A 21,195-nucleotide genomic window follows, 5' to 3' on the forward strand; every position below is an offset into this window, starting at 1 on the left:
GGTTCAGGTGTGGAGCTCACCTGTGCTCAGGTGTGAAGCTGCTGCCCTCCTGTCCGACGGGGGCGCAGGGCACGGCGAACGGCGGGCTGTGGACCTGGAGGCCCGGCTGGTTCTGGCCGCCGCCGGCCGCGATCGGCTGCTGGACGTGCACCTGGTGCGGCCCTGCGCTCTGATTGGCTACATGGGGGTGTGGGGGCGGAGTCTGCTCGCTCAGCGGGTGGGCCGCGGCGCCGCAGGGCGACACCGGCGTGGAGGGCGGAGTCAATGGCTTGAACCCGGCGGCGGGCTTCCTGTCGCAGGCACTGTGGACGACAGACAACACTGAACCTCCAGAACACTGTGAAGCAGCTTCAGAACCACAGCGCCACCTGCTGACCGGCCGGTACCGCTGCTCACCGGACCACGACCCGTCAGAGGGTCGACTTGGAGGAACAAAGACTAAAACTACAAGTCTTTGGTTATAAAATATGACTTGGATGTAATTTTGTTTGTTAGAAGGTTTTATGCGGGACGAATGAAGCTTCAGAACCAGAACCTGGACTCAGGATCATGGGAGCAGAAAGGACTAAATAATAAAAGCACTCAGACAGGAAGTACTATCTGGGTGTAACTTAGAAAGTGCTGCTGGGGAGGATTACAAGTAGAAGGTACCATTAGTTCAGAGTTCTACTAGAACCAAAGTATCTGTGAGTAATCCAGTTAGAAGTTCTGCTGGTATTAATAAACCGTTAACACCTTAAGCACTTGGACTGAAGGTCTTTGGTGGAACACTGACACGCTTTCACCCGGTTCAGCAGGAGGGCTGCGGTGAAACGCAAAAGTCCTGAAGCTGAAGCTGTCTGAAGCCTCTGGAGCCTCCTGGAGCCTCCTGGAGCCTCCAGAAGCTTCCTGAAACCTTTTGGAGCTTTTTGGAGCTTTTTTGAAGCTTCTGAAGCCTCCTGAAGCTTCTGAAGCCTCCTGAAGCTTCTTGAAGCCTCCTGAAACTTCCTGAAACTTCCTGAAGCCTCCTGAAGCCTCTTGAAGCCTCCTGGAGCCTCCAGAAGCCTCCTGAAGCCTCCTGAAGCCTCCTGGAGCCTCCTGAAGCCTCCAGAAGCCTCCTGAAGCTGCAGCCTCCTCCTGGGCTGGCTCTGAGCTGGTACCTGTAGCTGTAAAGGCACTTCTCTCCGTAGTTCATGGGACTTCGGTCCTGGCGGCAGGGAGACAGATCTTTGGAGGGAGGCAGCTCTCGCTTGATCTTGGCGGGCGGCGGGCCATGAAACATCACTGAGGAGACAGAAGAAGAAGAAGAAGAAGACGCGTCAGTGAGATGATCCAGACACCAGCTGACTGATCTCCTGACCTCCTGGTGGAGCGGCTCGGTGCTGCTCAGTCCGACTCCAGCATCATGAATCTCAGTAATCTAATGACGCTCTGTAACCATTAGACGCTTTCTGCCGACCGGCTGCAGCTTCCGAGGCGCCACATAAGAGCCGAAACCGGATCCGAGGAGTGAATCAGCTGATGGGCCGGGCGGCGTGCACGTGAGCTCCCCCGTGTGCACGCCGCAGCCTAATGGCCGCTCGCACACTCAGCAGCAGCTAATGGGCAGATTAGGCCTCTTTGTTCCCGAGCAGGCGGATTAACGGGCTGCAGACGGAACCAGAACTGGGTCAGAGAGGCAGCATGTGACGGCTCCAGAGCGCCGGGTTCTGGTCGAGTCCTGCAGCCGAACCAGGAATAGATTCAGTTCTGCTGCTTGATATGAAAGGAAACGTCAGCTTCCTCAACTGATGGACAAGAAAAGTCCGACAGAATGTGACCTCATGTCAGGTTCACTGAGCTCAGGACTTCACTCTGAAACGAGCAGAACCACGAGAGCAACAGAACCAATCAGGATTTTAAATAGATAATAATAATAAAAAAAAAGACCAGCTGTGATGTTAACACGCTGCGTTCACAGGAAACAGCCCACGGAGGGACTTCTGTCAAACCACAACTCAAAGCAAACGGAGCCAATCTGACGTTAGAACATTTCAAAATAAAACCACTTGTCCAAAAAATCTTGAAACGGTTCCAAACTCGTTTAAAACAACTGAGTGGAGCCGCAGATCAACAAACGTCTGATGAATAAATCGTGTTCGGTCCGACACATCAGAGGAAACCAGAACCACGTCGGTTTGGTTTATTGAAGTCGATGCCAAAACAATAAACTCTGCAGCTCCTGAATCAACCAGGGAACCAGATTCATGTCGTGTAAACGAGCAGCACAGAGTTGTGCCTGATCCACATACGACACCAACAAAGTGTTCGTCATCATCCTGCTGCTGGTTTATCTCCACTTATCGTCTCAGAGCTGCAAGAAAAACGCAAAACTCTGCAGCTGGACGGCAGATTGTTCACGTTCAGAACCAGCTGATGATCCAGCAGCAGGTCGGGCCGAACTCAGCTGGACGAGGTGGACGTCGGCTGACAGACGGACAGACGCCTCCCCCTCCCGCTAACCCGAGCGGGTTTCAGGGTTTCAGGTCTGGAGCTGCTCTGTTTGCTGGAACCCGGCCCAGTTCAGCAGCAGCGGCAGGCCTGAGTGCGGGAAAGTGTGAAATCAGATTAGGAGCCGGGCTCATGTGATGCCTCATGCCAATCGGCTGATTAAACTCAAAATGGAGGCGAGTGGGAGGGAGGAGGGGGCGGTTCCCAGAGCCGAGCACAAAGACCGAGTTACAAGTCGGTCCGACTCAGACAAACGGAGCTCTGGTCTCGTAATCAGCCCTGAAACGCTCTAATCAGGTCCACAAACATGAACACAAGTCAGAGGTCTGGACGTTCTCAGGACGCTGCAGAGACTCAAATCTGGTTTAAAAAAAACAAAAAAAAAAAAAAAACTCCAACAACTGTCAGATCCAGTTCAGTGTGAAAATGAACCAAATCTGAGTTTAAAATGTGATCTCTCATCACTTTTCTGGTGTCTGTCCTCTGGGACGGAACACGATGCAGGAATCAGAACCGGAGCTCCTTCCTGCTGAACCCTCCTTCATCTTTCATCCTCGGCTTCACTTTAAACCAAGTCTATGTGTAAACAGAGCTTTAAATCAAACTCGGTCACTCATTCAGAGACGTTAAACGGTGACTGCTGGTACTCACAGCTGTCCGACTGGAAATCTGGAACAAACTGTTCGTCGTCCGGCACCTGAGCTGTGGACGGAAACAAAGACGCATGTTAGGAAACACGATTACGAGTAGAAATAATAGACAGAAGAAAAGAGTGAGCAGCGGCAGGAAAACAGAAAGACGTCAGCCAGCAGAACTTTGATCTGCTCGTCGTCGTCCAGTTAATCTGTAAACTGAAACCGAGCCGACCCGTTAACCATCCGAGGAGACGGGACGCTGACATCCTTCCACTAATCCCCTTGTTCTCAAAAGAAATAATACAAATATATAGAAAAAAAATCTAAAATATTAAATCATTTATTAGAAACTGTAAAAACAGGAAACTTCTACAGATGTTCAGCTTTCAGTCCGACGACGAGGTTCAGTTTGAAAAACAACCAAATCCGAGGTTAAAAATGTGAGAATTAATTTATCCCACAAATAAATTAATTAATGATTCAAGGAGCTTTTATCATCGTCACCAGCTCACGTTCACAGGTTTGTGGTACGAGATTAGTTCTCTGGTCTCGTTTGTTTGTTTTTTTAAAGAAAAAGCCGAATAAATAAAAGAACAATAAAACAAGAGCAAAATATAAGTTAAAAAAAACAATAAAAGTGTAGTAAGAAAAAAATATATAAACGTGTCACAGGTCGTCGTGTTCAGCACTAAACGTGTGCAGCAGTGAGGGAGGCTGGAACACTGCACATGGATGGATAATAATTAATAACAACAGCATTCTGTATAAAACTAAAGGAATCGGACTGAAACCCTTCAGAGGGTTTTCGGCTGAACTGAACAGCACGTCGAGTCGTTATCTTCCTCCGGTGGCAGTAAAACGTGGACATGAGGTGATTTCTAGATTTTTCTCTGATGTTTGTAGAATCAAGAATTGAACAAATTCAACAATATATATATTTTTTTGTTCATTTATGTGAATTTATCTAATTAAAACCTACAAACATGGTCTAAACTCGACTTTGTCTGACTGTGACAGACGACGACACTCAGAGTCAACAGTGGAGGAATTATAACGACTAACTGGCTGATTTTAAACCAAAGTTTTCTACAATCACATTTAAATCTTGTTTTAAATTCTACATTATTGGTGAGATGTAGGAAAAAGTTAGACGTTGCTTCCTGTTGTTTTTTTTCTTCGTTTGTTTGCTAAATAAATAAAAGAAATTCAGATTTTTGCTTCCTTCTCTCTGAGTTCTGTCTCCTCCTTCATGTTCTGGTTCCTCAGAGCTGCAGGACTTTAGCGGAACATGAACCTCAGTGAAGACAAACAGACGAAGAGCTCCGACTGACCTTCTGCGATCCAGATCTCCTGCAGCTGACTGAGGTCCTGGAAGAGTTCTGGAACAAACACACACCGAGTTAGAGCTCAGAACCGGCCGGCGGACCGCACACTCCCACCAGATGATCCATTACCTTCCGTGTCCTGAGCGAGCTCCGTGTCCACGAACTTCCTCTTCCGGTCGGCCGGGGGCCTCGGAGGAGCCTCGTCCAGCGGAGACTTGTGCTGCAAGAGGAGCAGAAACGTCAGAGGAGCAGAGGACGGCGGCGGCGGCGGCGACGACGGAGAGAGACGAGAGGACTTACGCTGGGCGGGACCATAAATGGGACCTGCTGGTCGTAGAATCCGTCCATGGCTGTGCCTGTGGGGGTCTGTGGTCGGGAGGGGGGGGAGGCGTTCGCTTTAAAGCGACAGCGATCGGACCGATATCTGGGTCACTGAGAACCAAGAGCAGAACACAGAGTCACAAAACTCAAACATTCATCAGTTTAAATTCATTTGATTTCAAAAGGCCACCAACACCACACTCATCCTCAGAGCCTCTACGTCGGGTTAAAGAGACAAATCTGAGCCGAAAACTTTAATATTTCATCAAACTCCTGCTCAAGTGTGGAAAGAAATCTTCAAAACTTTTTAAAGCTTTAGCAGGTTGTGTTGTTTTTCAGAATAAAAGCCTAAATTCTGTGACTCAGCTGCTTAAACGTGAATATTTTCTGAAGCTCTTCGGATAAAAACAAGTTGTTTGACGACGACGTCCAACATTTTACAGCTCAAACAGCTGATCGGCTCCTTGAGAAAATAACCACCAATGTGAATAACTGTTTGTTTATATCAGTGAGAAAATGACGGTTTTGTTGGTTTTGAACCGACGTTCAGCGACTCCAGTAAACAGACGACAGGCTTGAACTGGTCGCTGTGATGCCTCTCATCGATCAACCAGGTTGTTTTAAATTGTTCTAAATTAAATTTAAAACAAACCTCAGTGTGAATATTTTCTGGTTCTTGTCTCATGTTTGCTGACTAACCACCAGCTGCTCTGATGATCAGTCAGCTCCACTCATTCTTTTCATTCTCTTCACTCCAGTTGAATGTTTTCTGGTTTCTCTCCTCCTGGACGTCGGCGACTTGCTGCTTCATCAGCAAAATAAAACAGTTTTCAGCTGTTCTCATAATAAATCCACCATTTCTCTAATAAAATGCTCGACTCTCTCTTGTTTGGATGCTTCTCTCCGTCTTATGTAACGCTGAGCTGCACTCATCGATCCACTCGTTGGCAGTTATTCAATTAATCGTTCACTTTTTAGGAAACAGTGATGTTCCTCTGCTGTATTTCCTCCTCGGTGACAGTAAACTGAACATCATCAGACATTACCACCATGTTATTGACCAAACAACTCAAAGTTTCCTCCAGTAAAAGCTCAACAACAATCATCAGCTGCAGCTCTGAAGATGATCAAAATGGTTGAAGAGCACCAGAGCTCGGAGCCCGGTTCCTGCTCCAGGAGCTGCTCCATGTCGAGCTGCTGCTGCTGCTGCTGCCTTTATTTAACCCACTAACAGCGTAAACACATGTAACCGGGTTATATAAGCTCCGCTCAGCCACCATCTGTGGCCGCTACTTTCCACTATAATCAGCTTGGAGAGTAAAAGCCTTGGAGAGATGCTTCTGCAGGATCTGTGGCACCGACACACCGGCCAGAAAGGGCCAATCAGAGAGCAGCTCCCTGCCCCGTAGAAGCAGAACCAGAACTTCACTGTGGTTCCTTTAAACAACAACACAAGCGCCGGTTCTCACGTCTCCCTGAGCAGCGACATGACTCACTGCTCTATCTGCTGTTAATGGATGACGAATAAAGAGGAGCTGCTGGGCAATAATTAGAGGCGCCGAGCAGACAGCACTCACTGTTCCGTCTCCATGTGGAGCGACTTCAACTTTACATCCACTCTGCTGTGGCATGGCGGGCTTGTTCACAGCACAGGGATCACATCAGACGGAGTTTTTTATGATACAGATTTACCTCAGCAACCTAAACAGTGTCTCCTAAATCAAAAACACAACAGCTGTCCATCTCCTCTGGTCCTGCTCTATTTAACCTCACTGTTTATATTCTGTTCTATCATGTGGAACAACTTGTGATGCAGTTAAGGCAGAAGAAAACCAGAACAAAGTGCAACAAACACATAAAAACAGCATCAAATGAAGTAAACATCTGAATCCTTGTGTTTCAATATGAAGCCAAAGTGACTTCAGCCTCAAAAACACAACCGACTACAGAGCATCACACATCCAGCAGCTCTGTGAAGCATTTCAGTCTACAGTAAAGTTCATTAGTGTGGTAAAAACACAAAGTGGTCCCTAAACGCACCACACTAAGTCACAAACACAGCAGTGAAATAAGACCCAGAGCGCATGAAGCAGCGAGTTCATCATCAACACAACCTGCTGAACAGATTCAAACCAGCAGTCGATCGTTTCTCTGGTTTTGTCAACTTTGTGCCTGAACTATTAAATACATTAAAACGTGTTTGTTCTGATTTAACTAAAGGAAAATACAAACTGCGACACGGTCCCTAAACGCACCAAAACTTCAGTAAATACAATCAGCAGGAATCTGTTTAAACACGAACTCCACTAAACCTTTATACCAACAACTATTCATCTCTTCTTACTCTACATCATATAATTAGATCCAGTTTCGCTGCTTTGGTTCTGGTTCCGTTATGTGAAGCTTCGTGCTGCACTTTACGCACGAGCCGTGCGCGCACACAGTAGTCAAATTAAGAGAAACACCAGGAATGTGTGTATTTAAACACCGCAAAAGTGACTTTATTATCAAAAACAACAACCTGGTAAACCAGCAGCTGCTCGGCTCTGCTGGTCTGGTTCACCTTGTGCTGAATTTTACGCATGAACTGAACGAACAAACATAAAAAGGCTGAAATAAGGCGAGCAGCAGGCACGAAGAACAACACAACCTACTGAACCTGTTCAACCAACAAGCCTCTATTGCTTCTTATCATCTCTTAATTACATCAGAACCGTGTGTGTGCTCATAATAAACTTTATCATCATGCGTAAAAGGCGCGTTTTACGCATGAACTGTGCCATAAAGTTTGTTATTGTCGCTGCTAGCAGTGATGTTAGATGGCAGCAGCGTCGAGTGCTGTGATTAATCTGAGGAGAAATAGAAATACAAAGTGCGCCACGATCCCTAAACGCACCAAACAGCCTCAGAGGACACAGAAAGTCGAACTTGGATCAACTTTTCTCGCTGCGTCGACAAAGCAACATTTCGGGTTAAACTTTTATCCGGTGCTGGTTCGTGTTTTGGGGGGGGGGGGGGGGGACCCCCCCCCCCCCCCCCCCCCCCGCCCCTCCCCCACCCTCCCTTGTTTTTCTCAATGAAGTGAAACTCGATCCGAGGCGAGGAAAAAAAAACGACCCGTCCATTCATAAAAAATCCCAAACAGCCGCCGGACCGCGCCGATCCACGCAGCCCACATCCACGCAGCCAACAGAACGCGTCCACACAGCGCGCACAGCGTCCGTTTAACGATGTAAAATGGTTGCCAAAGTAAATATGTTTAAATAAGATGGCGTTCGGAGCGTCGCGGGAACATTGAGGCTTCGCTAAAGCAACTTGCCACCGAAGCAAAGCGCGCGGCTCACCTGGTCGGCGCGTGAAGCGTCCTGCGCGTGGAAATAACGAGTAGAAATATCCAGAGAGCGGTGCTGCGCGCTGCCCCGTTGATGCGCCTCCTCACACTCTCACAACTTGACTGACTCTCCGCGCACGGCCCGGTCCGGTTTTCCTCCGGGCTGCGGCGGCGCTCGGAGACGCGCTCCGGTTGGTGGAGCCGCTGCGTCCGTCAGCTCGGCGGCCAATCAGGCTCCGAGGCTCATGACTTATATATGAGGCTCCGCTCGGCCAATCAGCGCGCAGCAGCGGCCTATTTTTATGAATGGCTGGATTTCATTCACATCTTGGCTCCGTTAAAGGGCCAGCAGTGGAAATGTACCGAGACGTCAGAGATGATGGACGATCACTGCGCTGCTCTCAGGGTCACAGTTCAGCTCCACTTAGTGACGCAGAAACAACTGAAGACCGACAAAGATACTCAAGCACAGCAGCCAGTTCAGTGTGAACACAACATTCACCGACACAAACATGTAAACACAGACTCAGAACCCTTCAGAGGACTTTGATCCGTCCTGGTGCAGGAGTCCAGTTCATGCTGACACAAAGTTCTGGCTGCAGACAAACTCTTGTAAACTTCTGGAGGTGAAGAAGTGTCACATCAAACACACATAAAACGGTCCTCATGTTCTCCTGCAGATGCGCTGACGACACCTATCTGTGAAGCTGACCTCTCACAGACCCAGACAGTCTAGACCTGACCTCAGACCAGGACATGGACGTGTTCTGGTTTATAGTTCATTGGTGTAACTTTCCAGATCCATGAGTCCAGTCTGGTCTAACCGACACCAGCCTGTCACTGGTCCCTCTGCTACCATCCCCTCAAGACCCACTTTGCTAAATGAAACAAAACCCTCCAAGCAGCAACCAAACATTAAAACACCTGCAGACAACGTTCACTGTTTTAGGAAAAGGCCTCATTTAGGCTCCGCCCAGGTCGACTGTGATTGGTCTAGAGAAGCCAGGTGTTTCCCTCCTGTGGCAGGACGTTGATGAGGTGCAGTCAGACCATTCTGAGCTCTGAGACTCTGAGTCCTGCCATCCGGAAGCAGCAGAATAAAGAGACTGTGAGCTGTTCTGCTCTTCTGGAAATATTTACCTTTAGCTGTAAATCCCTCAGCAGCAGCTACAACAGATAAACGTCTGTTCACGTGTCCAGGACAGAAAATAGTCAATATTTTTTATTGCTGTTTTACAGATTTTCTTTGACGTGTTAAATTACAGATAATAATAACATAAACAATCTTCTTTAGCATTTCACCATGTATACATTTGATTTATTTATTTTTGCTTATTTCTGTCTATGTATGTATATATTCATGTATATTTTTATTTTTTGTGTTTTTATTCTTTATTCAAATTGTTATTATTAATAATAATAATAATAATCATAATGCATTTTATGTCTATTGCACTTTATATTTTGGCAGTGCTACAGGGTAAAACAGAAGTAGTTACGATCACTGAAACAGTTCACGCTTCACTTCCTGTTCAACTGAGTTCAGTTGTGTTTGTGACAAATAAAAGTCCTGAAGAGTTCCAGCCCCAGAGCCGTCCAGCTGCCGACGTTGGGCCTCTGAGCAGGAAACCCTCCTGCCCCATGGGTCTCATCACGGCTCAACCTGAACCTGAACCTGAACCTGAACCTGAACCTGCGCTCTCTTCTAACATTAACTATAAAAACATCCAAACCTGTGACTAACATCCACGTCAGAAATCTGTATTTTTATAAACAGTAATTTAACTGTCAGGTAATAAAAGACCACACTCTACATGTCTGAACAGAGAACCTGAACATTAGATTATCACTAAGAAGACATGATGAACGTTTTCGAGCTAGTAATTTATTCTTTAATAATATTTGACCATAAAGTTTTCCTGCTGTACTGTATTAATCCACTGACACTGTCACTGTTTTACAGATATTTGTGGTTATTGTTTACGCTCTGTGAATGTTAAACCAGTGCTCTGCTTGTTAACATGTTTTTCCGGCCCTTTGCCTCCAGATTTTCGTTTCCTTTCGGTGTGAACTCACAGTGTTCGGTTTTTGTAGCTCAGCTGACGGTGGTGGTTGAAGCTGAACCTGCCGAGCGTCGCTGCTGCTGCGCCTCACAGAGCTGCTGCAGGCTGCATCACGGTTCATCGTTTTAATGATTTTAAATCTGCAGCTCCTGAAACACACGATAAGCTAATTGCATCAGAACAAAGAGAGATGTTTGCAGCTCGTCGTCGCCGATTGGGAGCTTTTATCTGGTTGGCCTTTTGGCCCTGATCTGTGGCCCAGCAGCTTCCTGCAGAGACTAACTGAATGTGGAGCAGAGGAGGAGGAGGAGGCATTGAATTAAGACTGAGAGAGACAAGAGAGATAATAAAAGAAAGCATGGTTACACAACTCAGCCTCACTAGAGTCTGCCTTTGGCAAGGCTCTTTGAGTAGCTGCTAAGATAACAAGGCAGGAATTATCTCCCAAAGTGCTATTAATAGCAGGCGAGTCACATCTTGTCCCTCAGTGAGAGCGTCCTGCGCCCAGAGGCACTACTTTCCCATTTTAACTCGTTTTGAAATGTGCATTTTGACAGACGTTTGCAGGCTGAGACAGACTCAGTTCTGCGCTCCCAGACGCTGCAGCTGGAGCTGTTTTAGCTGCGACGGACCAAAGGTCGGTTCACACGTCGGATAAAGTCCACAGATACAGTCAGCTCCTGTGTACGGGTTTCAATGAGCAGAGCAGTGGAAAGGGTTGGTTCAGGGAAGGTTTAGGGTTCAGGTCACAGCAGATGGAAATATTAAAACAAGATTTCAATGAACTTTTAACCCAGATCTTTAAAAGGGAAGCTACAGAAACTCCGTCTGCTGTAAGGTCCTGGGAAAACGTTACGGGTCTTTCTGTCATTTTAAAGGAGATCCAATAAAGAATCTGACAAAGTGCATCAGCTTCAGAGAGCTGCTGATGAAGGAAGGAGACAAACTGGTTCAGACAGAAATGGTTTAGAGACAACAAGGTGGATGTTCTGGAGTCCAGACCTCAGTTCAACTGGACCTGAGAAGTTCTGTTCACTCATGATCCGTGTGGAACCTGACAGAGCCTGAACAGTTCTATCAGAAGAATGAGGTGAAGCTGCAGTGTCCAGATGTTCAGACTGATGGAGACCAACAGGATCAGTGATGGAGCTGAAGGTTCATCTACTGACTGGAGGAGGAGAACAGTTATGTGATCACTGATTTTAGATTGTTCTTCACTTTGTAGAAGTCGGTTTTTACTTTGACATGAGAGAGTCGTTTTGGGGGTAAATTGTTGTTAAGAAGAAGAAGAAGAAGAAGAAGTAAAAGAAACTAAATTACAGTGATAAAAAGCAATCAAAGCGTTTTTTTCTGCACATCTTTTTCATTTACAGGTTACGTGTAACGCGACCGGCGGCTGACAGAATCGGACCTCGACATCTCCAAGGTCAGGAGATGAACTTGTGTGAGCAGATCAGCGCCGGTGATTCAGAGCTTCCAGCGACGAGCAGCGCCCTCAGCTCACCGGGTGACGGCAGGATTAGCCCACATCGCAGCGACCTGAGCGTTATGTCAGTGCCACACTAACCTACACAGCGTCTTCGAGGGAACAGGAAGTCAGGCTTTAGATCTCCACTACGCCCACTTTCACTCATGCGGAGCTGGAGGTATGTCCGCCAGCAGCACGCCGCCGCATATGGCACATTTATTTAAAGAAAGAGTAAGAACAGCAACACAATGTGCTGCAGAGACCACCCACCACAGCGAGCGAGCGGCGGTCGCTGGACCTCGGCTGGTCGGTGCTTCACACACGGACAGTCGGTATTTTTAAACCTCTCACCTCCACCGTGTTCAGGCCATATGCTGGACCACAACCTGTTCGGGCCGAGACCAGCCGAGGCGCTTCTCTCCGTTACCGCCTCGTAATCTCTGCTGCAGGGATTTACAGGATTACAGTTTTCATAGCAGCTGCTGGCGTTTGTTTCAGACGCCGAGCTGCAGAGTTTATTTGGAGGCTTCCTAATTGAAAGTGATAATTACTAAGGTTATTTATTGGTGACCTCTGACCTCTGGGCTCCGACAGCCGCTACTTCATATTTAAAAATACTCTGCGATGCTGGAAACTTGGGAGGGTTTTGATTTTTCTGCAGACCGACGGTGTTTTAGCACAACTTCAGATTTAAAGTCATAAAACTGATTCAATTTCGGGGATAAACTCCTCAAACATTAAAGTCACTGACAAAAAGTCCAGGTTGTTATCCTGTAGGGAGCATGAATGTGCTGAGTAAGCGCCATGTGTCTGACCTGGAGGGGTTGGTGCAGCTTTTCCTGTGGTCTGATGGAACTACAACCTGAACTGTTTGGCCTTAATGACCATCGGTACATCTGGAGGAAAAAGGAGGAAGCTTGAAGCCTGAGAACACCATCCCAGCTGTGGAGCACGGGGGTGGCAGCATCATGCTGTGGAGGGACTGGTGACCTTCACACAATAGATGGCATCATGAGGAAAGAACATTATGTGGAGATATTGGAGCAACATCTCCAGACATCAGCAGGAAGTTAAAGCTTGGACACTAATGGGTCTTCAGATGGACGATGACCCTCAGCATAGCACCAGATTAGCTACAGAGAGGCTTCAGGACAACAGAGTCAGTGTTGTGGAGTGGCCATCACAAAGCCCTGATCTCCATCCTGGAGAACATCAGTGGAGCAAGGAGACCAACAAACCTGACCCAGTTCCACCAGTTCTGTCAGGAGGAACGGGCCAGAACTCATCAGACTGTTGTGAGAAGCTTGTGGAAGGAAACCCAGAACGTTTGACCCAAAGTCATAGAGTTTAAAGACAACGCTAGCAGATACTGAGGAGATGGATGGAAACTTCTGACTCTGAAGAAAGTCATCAAACATTCTCTCTCATTATTCTGGCATTTAGCAAATAGAACTAATGTTGGTGATCCTGACTGACCTGAAACAGGAAAAGTTTGATTTAATGTCAGACAGTGAGACAAAAAGGTTTTGTGTCTTTTCATACAGTGGATGTAAACGTCTGGTTTCAGCTGAATGTAAGTTAACATTGAGACGACATGACAGGAACGTAATCCCACCGCAGAACAAACTAGTCGTATAGAATAAATGGAATTAAATGGAAATGCAGATAATATATAATAAACCAGAAGGAAGGACACTTACATTTAAACATAATCTGTCCTTCTGACACTCCAGTAGCTTGTGTTGATAAATGAAAGGTGTCCTAAACCTCCACATGTATTCATGGATGTAAATGATCCAGTTTAAATCCAGTTCCAGCAGAAATCTGAACTCTGGTCGACGCTTAAAGGACAAAACAGGACAAAGCGCACGTTGAGCTTGTTGTGTTTATTTGGTAAAATGTGAAGTCCATGAAAATGGCGACAAACAGTGACGCTGCAGAGACGGACAGATCAGACGTATTGATCCTGTATCGGTGCGATCTGGGGCCGTTCTGGGATCACAGGCGTGTATTAATCACTGATTGATCGCCCGACAACACGCTCCACATCGCTGACCCAGATACACGGAAACATGGAGCATTGTGGGAAACAGGCCGAGGTCAGACGCATGAATCACATCTGAGTTTATCACAACCAACAAGTGACAGAAGGTCTCGTCGGACTCTGGGCTGCACCCACATGTTTCCCACAACGTCCGTCTTCTTAGTGTCAGAACCCAGAAGTATGTTGATGAGCAAACATCTATTGCATCTCTAGTGAAACGGTTTCTGTCATTAGTGACTGTAAAGATGACGAGTGATGACCGACTCCCTCCTGGTTCGCTGAGCCGAGCTTCAGACTTTCCCACCAGCAGCAGCTTCAGTGTGTTTGGTCGGTCTGACAGTCTACAGCTGGGATCTTCTGAACCCTCAACAACATGTCGTTTAATTTTTAAAAAATCACCAAAATCATGTTGATTGTCAAAGTCAGGAAGTGTAGAAACAGAAGATCTACTGTTACCTTCCTGTCGGTCCGTGAACTGTTCATCTCTTACACGTGGTTCCATCTAGAAAAGGATCCAAATCTAAGCTTCTTTAGTCTGTTCCATTTAAAAATCCACCAAAAACAAACAGTTAGCTCAGACCAGATTCTGTAAAAAACTAAAAATTCTGCACTTCTCAACGCAACCCTGAAGCCACGACAGACTCGACTGTGAATAACGGTCACATGACCAAAATTCAGGGACTTTTCTGTTGGACTGCAAGCGACGTTCACACCAGGGATCTCCAACTCTGGTCCTCGTGAGCTCCTGTCCTGCAGGTTTTAGACGTTACTGCAACACACCTGACTCACATGAATGGATCTCCAACAGCTTGTTGTCACACAAGTCTGTTGATGATCCATTCATCTGAGTCAGGTGTGTTATAGAAACATCTAAAACCTGCAGGACAGGAGCTCACGAGGACCAGAGTTGGAGATCTCCAGTTTACACGGAACAGAAAATTCATTTAAAACATACAGACTATGTGGAGCCTCCATACGTTCCAGGGTTGGACACTTGGAAATAAAAAAGTTCAACATGTCAATTCCAGGTTTTTCAATTTTTGCAGAATAAAATTCAACTTTTGAATTCAAACAGGAGCTAAAAACACCCAGAAGCTGCTGCTTGGAGTTCAGAGGGTTGATCTTACTGAACCAGAAGAACTTTAGGAACCTTCCTCCTTATTGTGGACAAACCTCATGAAGGACCAGAACCAACAGTTTCAACCAGATGATCCAACTAAACCAGTTCTTATTCTGCCAGATCTCTACTCAGATACTTGAGAACATCCCTGAAGAACAACCGCCTCTGAACATAGAACAACTCTACCATCCGCTCCTCTTGAAGTAAAAATGTTCCAAGAAGTTCTGCAAAGTTCTAGTGATATTCTCAGCCAGTATTTCCTATTTTAGTTCCCAGAATGTTCCTTTTAAAGGTGGGACCCTGATGCACCAATGTTTGTATGTTTTTTTTTTTTTTTTTAAACCAAACGTTGCATTGAGAACGTTCCTTAAATTACAATCTTCATCCTGCGACAACGTTCCGTCCTCTGAGGCCTCGATGACGTCCTGAAAACCTTCNTTCCTCCTTATTGTGGACAAACCTCATGAAGGACCAGAACCAACAGTTTCAACCAGATGATCCAACTAAACCAGTTCTTATTCTGCCAGATCTCTGCTCAGATACTTGAGAACATCCCAGAAGAACAACCGTTCCAAGAAGTTCTGCAAAGTTCCAGTGATGTTCTCAGCCAGTATTTCCTCTTTTAGTTCCCAGAATGTTCCTTTTAAAGGTGGGACCCTGATGCACCAATGTTTGTATGTTTTTAAAACCAAACGTTGCATTGAGAACGTCCCTTAAATTACAATCTTCATCCTGTGACAACGTTCCGTCCTCTGAGGCCTCGATGATGTCCTGAAAACCTTCTTCTGAATGTTGGTTCTTTTTCATCTGTGGACCTGAAACTTTCTCCAGACATTCTTGAAATGTTCATGTCTTGGTTCTCTCATCTGCCGTCAGGGAACGTTCCCACAACATTAGATAACTTTACCTACAAGTTCTAATCGTTTTTTAAAACGAAGACGTTTTAATCTGACAGTTTAAGGTCAACGTTCAGAGGATGGTGTCAGGAACACATGAGAAGGAACGTTCTCAAACTAACATTTAAATAATGTTCCAGATGCTATCGAGGCCTCAGGTGATCTTTTAAAAAAATAAAACGTTCCTGCAATGCGATACAACAACAAAGGTGGAACATTTCCCTCTGAGGATATTGTTGGGGGAACACATTATACAACGTTCTTTACTGGAACGTTCTCAGACAGCACTGACAACATTGAAAAGACGTTCTGCCTCAGATGACAAAACGTTTTCATCCAGAACGTTTTCTAACGTTCCTGTAATGTGATGTGGTAAAGGTGGAACGTTTGTAATTGTTTGTTGAGGGAACACATCAGAGAACGTTCTTCTATAAAACGTTGGCAGGATGTTCTCGATGCAACATAAAAAAAAAAAATGTTTTCAAGATGTTTTTTGAAAGTTCAGGAGACAGAAGGTTCTTTACAAGACGTTCCCATAACATGACATATTAGCAAAAAAACATTCCCTAAATGTTCCATAAGGACAAAGTAAGAACGTTCTCGGTGCAACATTCAGATTAGGACTGAATGGTTAAACAACGTTATCACCAAACACTTTTAGAACATCAGGAGAACATTCTGGGAAAATGAAAGAAAACTTTCTGAGAACATCTTCAAACGTTGCTGAGATTAAAACTTTCCAACATTGTCAGAACGTTACAGAACCTTTAAACTACTGTAGCTTCAGGTTAAAGGTTTATTGCATCAGTCAGTGAAAGAACTCGTTTGGATGTTTTTTAATGAGATTTGTTGTTTATCTCCAAGGACAACTTGAGGAAACTCGACCTGCAGATAAAGACGGACGGCGATCACATCATCTCCTTATCTCCAGTCACCAGGTTCTCATGATGCAGATTCGGAGGCGTTCTGTGTGTGAATCAGCTGCTGATATTTGGGAGGTTTAATCATTTCTTTAGGGCCGTAAACATTCATCGTCACCATCCTGCGGCTCCGTCTAGTCGCTGGATCCATCGACTGGTTCAGAGGACGATCAGATACGAGCTGCGACTCGCATGATCCATTAATCACGTTAATGTTTAAACTCGAGCTGCTGTTTTAACGTGACTGCGCTTCGTCTCTGCTGCCGTTTTCTCAAACATGCTGCCAAAAATAAAAAAAAAACAAAACAAAAAACTGAAAAGCACAACAAATAATAAATATATGAATCAGATGAGTGGAGTTTGATGAGTGGCCTCTTTGTTCGCTCCGTTTGTTTCAGCAGGCATGCGGTGACGAAGGTTGACGCCAGATGAAGGATTATAAACAGATATGTACACCGGGTGGTACGGCTGTCTGGAACCATCCTCTGGATAAATGTGACTGTAAACATGCACTCTGACCACTGAGGCCTCGGCGGCAGCCAGGCTCCGGATGCTGCCGGACCTCATCGCTCTGGACCGGTCCGGTTCCTCCAGACTGACGATGTGTCCTGGAGCCTGGGTGCCACAGGAGCCGCTCAGTGTGATTTAAAGGGAACCAGGGTCCGAAGGCGTCGACCCGACAGCGGAGCTCAGTTAGAACCATGAGAACGTCTGCAGCTCCTTCAGGCAGTTTTCCACCAATCAGACAGGAGATCCTGGTGCGTCAGATGGCTTTCACATGAGGTTTTCAATCATGTAATAATTGGTGTGTTTGACAGAATGATCTCACCAAAGGTCCACAAGTTAACTTCTTGTGCTGCTTTTGTTTCAGAACTTTCAGTGAAAATTCTCGGATCAGAAAATCAGCTGCTGCTAAAAAATCCAGACCTAAAACTAAAGGGGGACCGTGGTCTCGTAGCAACTTAAACATGAGATTACATAAAATTTTACTAGCGCTACTCTGCTAAGCTAAGCTACTTAGCCATTAGCATCACTATTTTAAAGTGTGGAGTTTTTTATCCATTGTGATTCATTTTCATTAAAATGAACATGTTGACGCCGTAAAGCAGATTTTTTGAGATGCATGTAAATGGGTAAGCTAGCTGAAGCTAAAGCTAGCTGTAGCTAAAGCTACATATGATATGATACTACAGGATCATACTACATATGATACTGATAGTTACTTAGACACACCTGTACAGGTTCTTCTTGTCTAAGGTCTTCTGAAACTGGTCATAGAAGATGGACGAAGCCTCCCGTATTGAAAAGTGAAGCTTTAAACCGACATATTTCTAACAGCCAGCAGGGGGCGACTCCTCTGGTCGCAACAGGAAGTCTGAGACAGTCTATGAGAAAGTGGCTTTCATAATTTATTAGTTCAGTAAACATTTCCTAATGAGTTTAATGTGAGTTTTTGGTCTCCTTCAACACAACGTGATGCTAATTTCTTAAATCGTGGTCGTTAAAAGAATTTCAGCGTTTAATCAAAGTTCTCAGTTCAAGCTCACTTGTTGAACCTAAGATAGTTCCGTCAAATACCAAATCTGAGACTCGGCTTCGTCCATCTTCTATACTCCGTCTGTAGAAGGTGTTAATCTGAGACGGCTCGGCTAACATTGTCTGGAATCTTTATAATGACTGTACTGTTTGTGCTGTCGTCTCTGTGATCTGCTGCAGCCTCAACAAACTTTTTAACGTCCATGCAGTGATATCTGGACAGTTAACGAATGCTAGTGAATACATGTGTCCAGCCACAGTTAGAGGCAGAGACCAGAATAATCATCGTTTTATGCTGTTTAGCGTCATAACGTTCAGACCGACCCGGCCCGGCCCTCTGTGGACCCGGCCGGCTCACCAGCTAGCTTAAGCTGCTGTTGTGTCGATTTTCATAGAAACTGACAAACTTCTCTGGCGTCATAAAGTCTGTTCGCTCATAGAAGTTTAGGGAACTTGAGGCCCATGTTTTAAGGAAAATCCCCTGATGGGCAAATCGACTTCTTTAACCACAACGTGGACCGAAAGACGTGCATCAGAATAACAACAAATAGTAGCTACAGCACGGGAGTCCAATTCTATGAGCGCAAAGGAAATAGAACCACAGAGGAGTGTCATGGTGGACGGCCACTTTTGGATTAGAGAGAAGATGCTCAAGGTGGTGCTTAAGTTTCAGTAGTCAGCACCGAGTCCAGGTTCTACAGGGACGTTTAAAACAAACCACAAGTTCCTGCGTTGGAAAAGAGCTTAAAGTTAACGTGAACCTCGAGATCATTCTGTCACAGATTGTCCAGATGTGTGTGTCTCTTGGTCCTTCACAGGTGGACTGTGAACAGATCAGTGATAAATGAAAACACATCGAGAAGCAGACGAGGTAGAAAACTGCCTTCGGAGAGCGACTGCAGCGGCTCTGCATGACGACCAATACTGATGTGAGCCCCTCTAAGCTAGAAATCCACATTATCAACAATGATATAAACACGTGTGTGTACAGGATACGTGAGCTACACCTACTTTCCAGAAATATACATATAGTCTGCCTGCACATGTTACTGGATATGATACTTTGCCATATGTGGGGACATGAATACATTCCTTACAAACACTGAGCTCCATCAACCGTTGCGTCCGTTACGTCCCGTGTCGTTCGGTGCATTTGAACGCATCGTGGCTGCGTTAGTGCCGGACGGCTCGCTCTGGGCTCCGACAGCACACTTGACATTGCGAGTCGATGTTTGACACGGTGATTAAGAGTAGGGTTTCAGCGGAGGGGAGATAGACCCTCCCTGAAATAGAGGGATAAATTTAGCTCCCCTGTCAATGTGGCGGTAAATAAAAACTCCGGGGGCCCTGCTGTTTTACCCTTGAGGGGATTTATTCCAATCCTTGACCCAGTAGAGGAACCCGGGAGCTGCTGTTGATTGGACGTTAGTGTTGGAGCGACCGACGAGCCTCTTCAGAGGCGAGGACGAGCCACATCCAGTCCGTTTTTATGCTGATTAATGTGGCACCTCCTCCGCCTGGAGTCTGTCTCTGGCTTTGTAGGCCAGCGCTGCCACGGGCCTCAAATCCCTGCATGTTTGCACCCGTCCAGGCCTCGGTGCCATCAGCCCACAAAGAGGAAGTCAATAATGGATGAGGCTTTTCCATGGCGTTGGGCCGGGACGCCCCGAGGCGACGCTCTTACAGCCAACCGCTGTTTCATTATTCATGCAGGTGTTTTAACGAAGAGCTGGATCTCTGTGTTTACTCGCCGGCCTTGTCAACAGCCGCTTCCTCTCCTTCTGCTCGCTGTAGTGTTTCTGTTGGGGAATCCCTGTGTTCAGCAGGCAGTGCGGTACTGGTGTATGGCTGAGTTTGTGGGGAAGAGACTAAATCCACACGAGAGGATGACACAGGATCGGGTCGGTACTGTCTGCTCAGAGGCCTCCTCTGAGACCGGTGGTCCGATGGAGCTGCCTGTACAGTGTGTGTGCATGTGTGTGCGGTGTTTGTGTGTGTTTCTGTGTTTGGATGTGAAACTTGTGCGTCCTAGTCGCGGCTTCGGTTGCGTTTCTTGAAGAAGAAGAACGGCGTCTTCTGCGGCGGGCCCAGCAGAATAGGAACCTGGTTCTTGTGCGTGATCCGGACCTGTGAGAAGCAGACAGAGGAGATAAAATAAGATTCAGAGGATTTGGTTTGTTTGACAGATTTATCAGGGTGGCATTCAGAGCTTCCTGGCTGTTACAAAATCTCTCAGCGCGACCTTGCAAACGGCTCACGACTGAAAGCTTTCTGTCTTCCACCCCCTACAAGGTCCGCTCTGACGGAATGAAGAAAACAAACGGTAGAAATGCTGCGAGAACGGATTGATAATAGCCGACTTCCTGCAGTGCTGTGAATAATATAGCCCGGCTGTGATATGTGACAGCGTTGGAGGTCGAGGTTGGGGATGTGCAGAGGAAGGAGACGAACAAAAGAGCAGGGAAACGAGCCAAGACACGACAGCAGCACAGCAGCACTCAGCCTGGTCGGCCTGGTGCTGCAGCTCTCAGGGATAAGTGCCTCCTCTGGTGTCCAGGGGATTCTTAGAAGACCCTAAAACCACATCCACACCAGTGCAGGGATGTGGGTCAACCCTGGAGTGGTGCTGATGAAGTCAGTTCACCCATCGCACCAACTCCAGCTTCACCCTCATCACATGTGATCTCACTGCCTCGTGTGATGACTGCAGCGGGTCAGAGCCTCCACATGAAGGTGAAGCCCGACTACCGAGGGCTGTCCTGTGTCAGACAGGATCAAAACGTTTTCAGACTGTGGCTATAAAATACAAATAAGTAAGTTAAAGAGCAGCCTCCCTGTGCGGTGGTCCTCTGCTCCCAGCGCTCCTGCAACACTCCCTGGAAGTGAACACATCGAGCACCATCTGTGAGGAGCTCCATGTTCCACCCTTCAGCCTGGATTTATGTTGGAGGAGACAAATCTGGCGAGAACGACGGGTGAAGAAGATTGTTTTTGTGCATCAAAAAGCTCGTACGTAATCGCTGCCTTACACCGTTCAGTTTGCTGCCGTCAAACTCTGTTCACAGTC

The 21,195-nt window shown here is 46.4% G+C and overlaps 2 protein-coding genes across 2 annotated transcripts in view; both read right to left on the reverse strand.

Annotated features, from left to right (window-relative positions):
- Window positions 1–16: 16 nt before the first annotated feature.
- On the reverse strand, window positions 17–8,207 carry LOC103367755 (ETS translocation variant 5-like). Its single transcript, XM_008295879.1, has 7 exons — window positions 8,095–8,207; window positions 4,730–4,861; window positions 4,559–4,649; window positions 4,436–4,483; window positions 3,121–3,171; window positions 1,140–1,263; window positions 17–302 (listed from the first exon to the last, which is right to left on the reverse strand). The coding sequence occupies exons 2-7, from the start codon at window positions 4,775–4,777 to the stop codon at window positions 17–19; spliced, it is 648 nt and encodes a 215-aa protein (XP_008294101.1). The 5' UTR covers window positions 4,778–4,861; window positions 8,095–8,207.
- An 8,286-nt stretch (window positions 8,208–16,493) lies between these two features.
- dgkg (diacylglycerol kinase, gamma) overlaps window positions 16,494–21,195 on the reverse strand; it is a 121,064-nt gene continuing 116,362 nt past the window's right edge. The window contains exon 23 of the mRNA XM_008295897.1: window positions 16,494–20,255. Within this exon, the coding sequence (XP_008294119.1) occupies window positions 20,157–20,255 (99 nt within the window). The 3' untranslated portion in view covers window positions 16,494–20,156. The remainder of the gene's footprint in view (window positions 20,256–21,195) is intronic.

Source organism: Stegastes partitus, unplaced genomic scaffold, assembly GCF_000690725.1.
Source record: "Stegastes partitus isolate 25-593 unplaced genomic scaffold, Stegastes_partitus-1.0.2 Scaffold1082, whole genome shotgun sequence".
NCBI classification, from domain to species: Eukaryota; Metazoa; Chordata; class Actinopteri; family Pomacentridae; genus Stegastes; species Stegastes partitus.

Excerpts from the sequence above, each read along its gene's own strand:
- LOC103367755 (XM_008295879.1), bottom strand. The coding sequence starts at position 4,777 with ATGGACGGATTCTACGACCAGCAGGTCCCATTTATGGTCCCGCCCAGC. Across the intron at positions 4,650-4,729 it reads CATTTATGGTCCCGCCCAGC|CACAAGTCTCCGCTGGACGA; the intron begins GTAAGTCCTCTC and ends CTCCTCTTGCAG. Across the intron at positions 1,264-3,120 it reads AGATTTCCAGTCGGACAGCT|TGATGTTTCATGGCCCGCCG; the intron begins GTGAGTACCAGC and ends CTGTCTCCTCAG.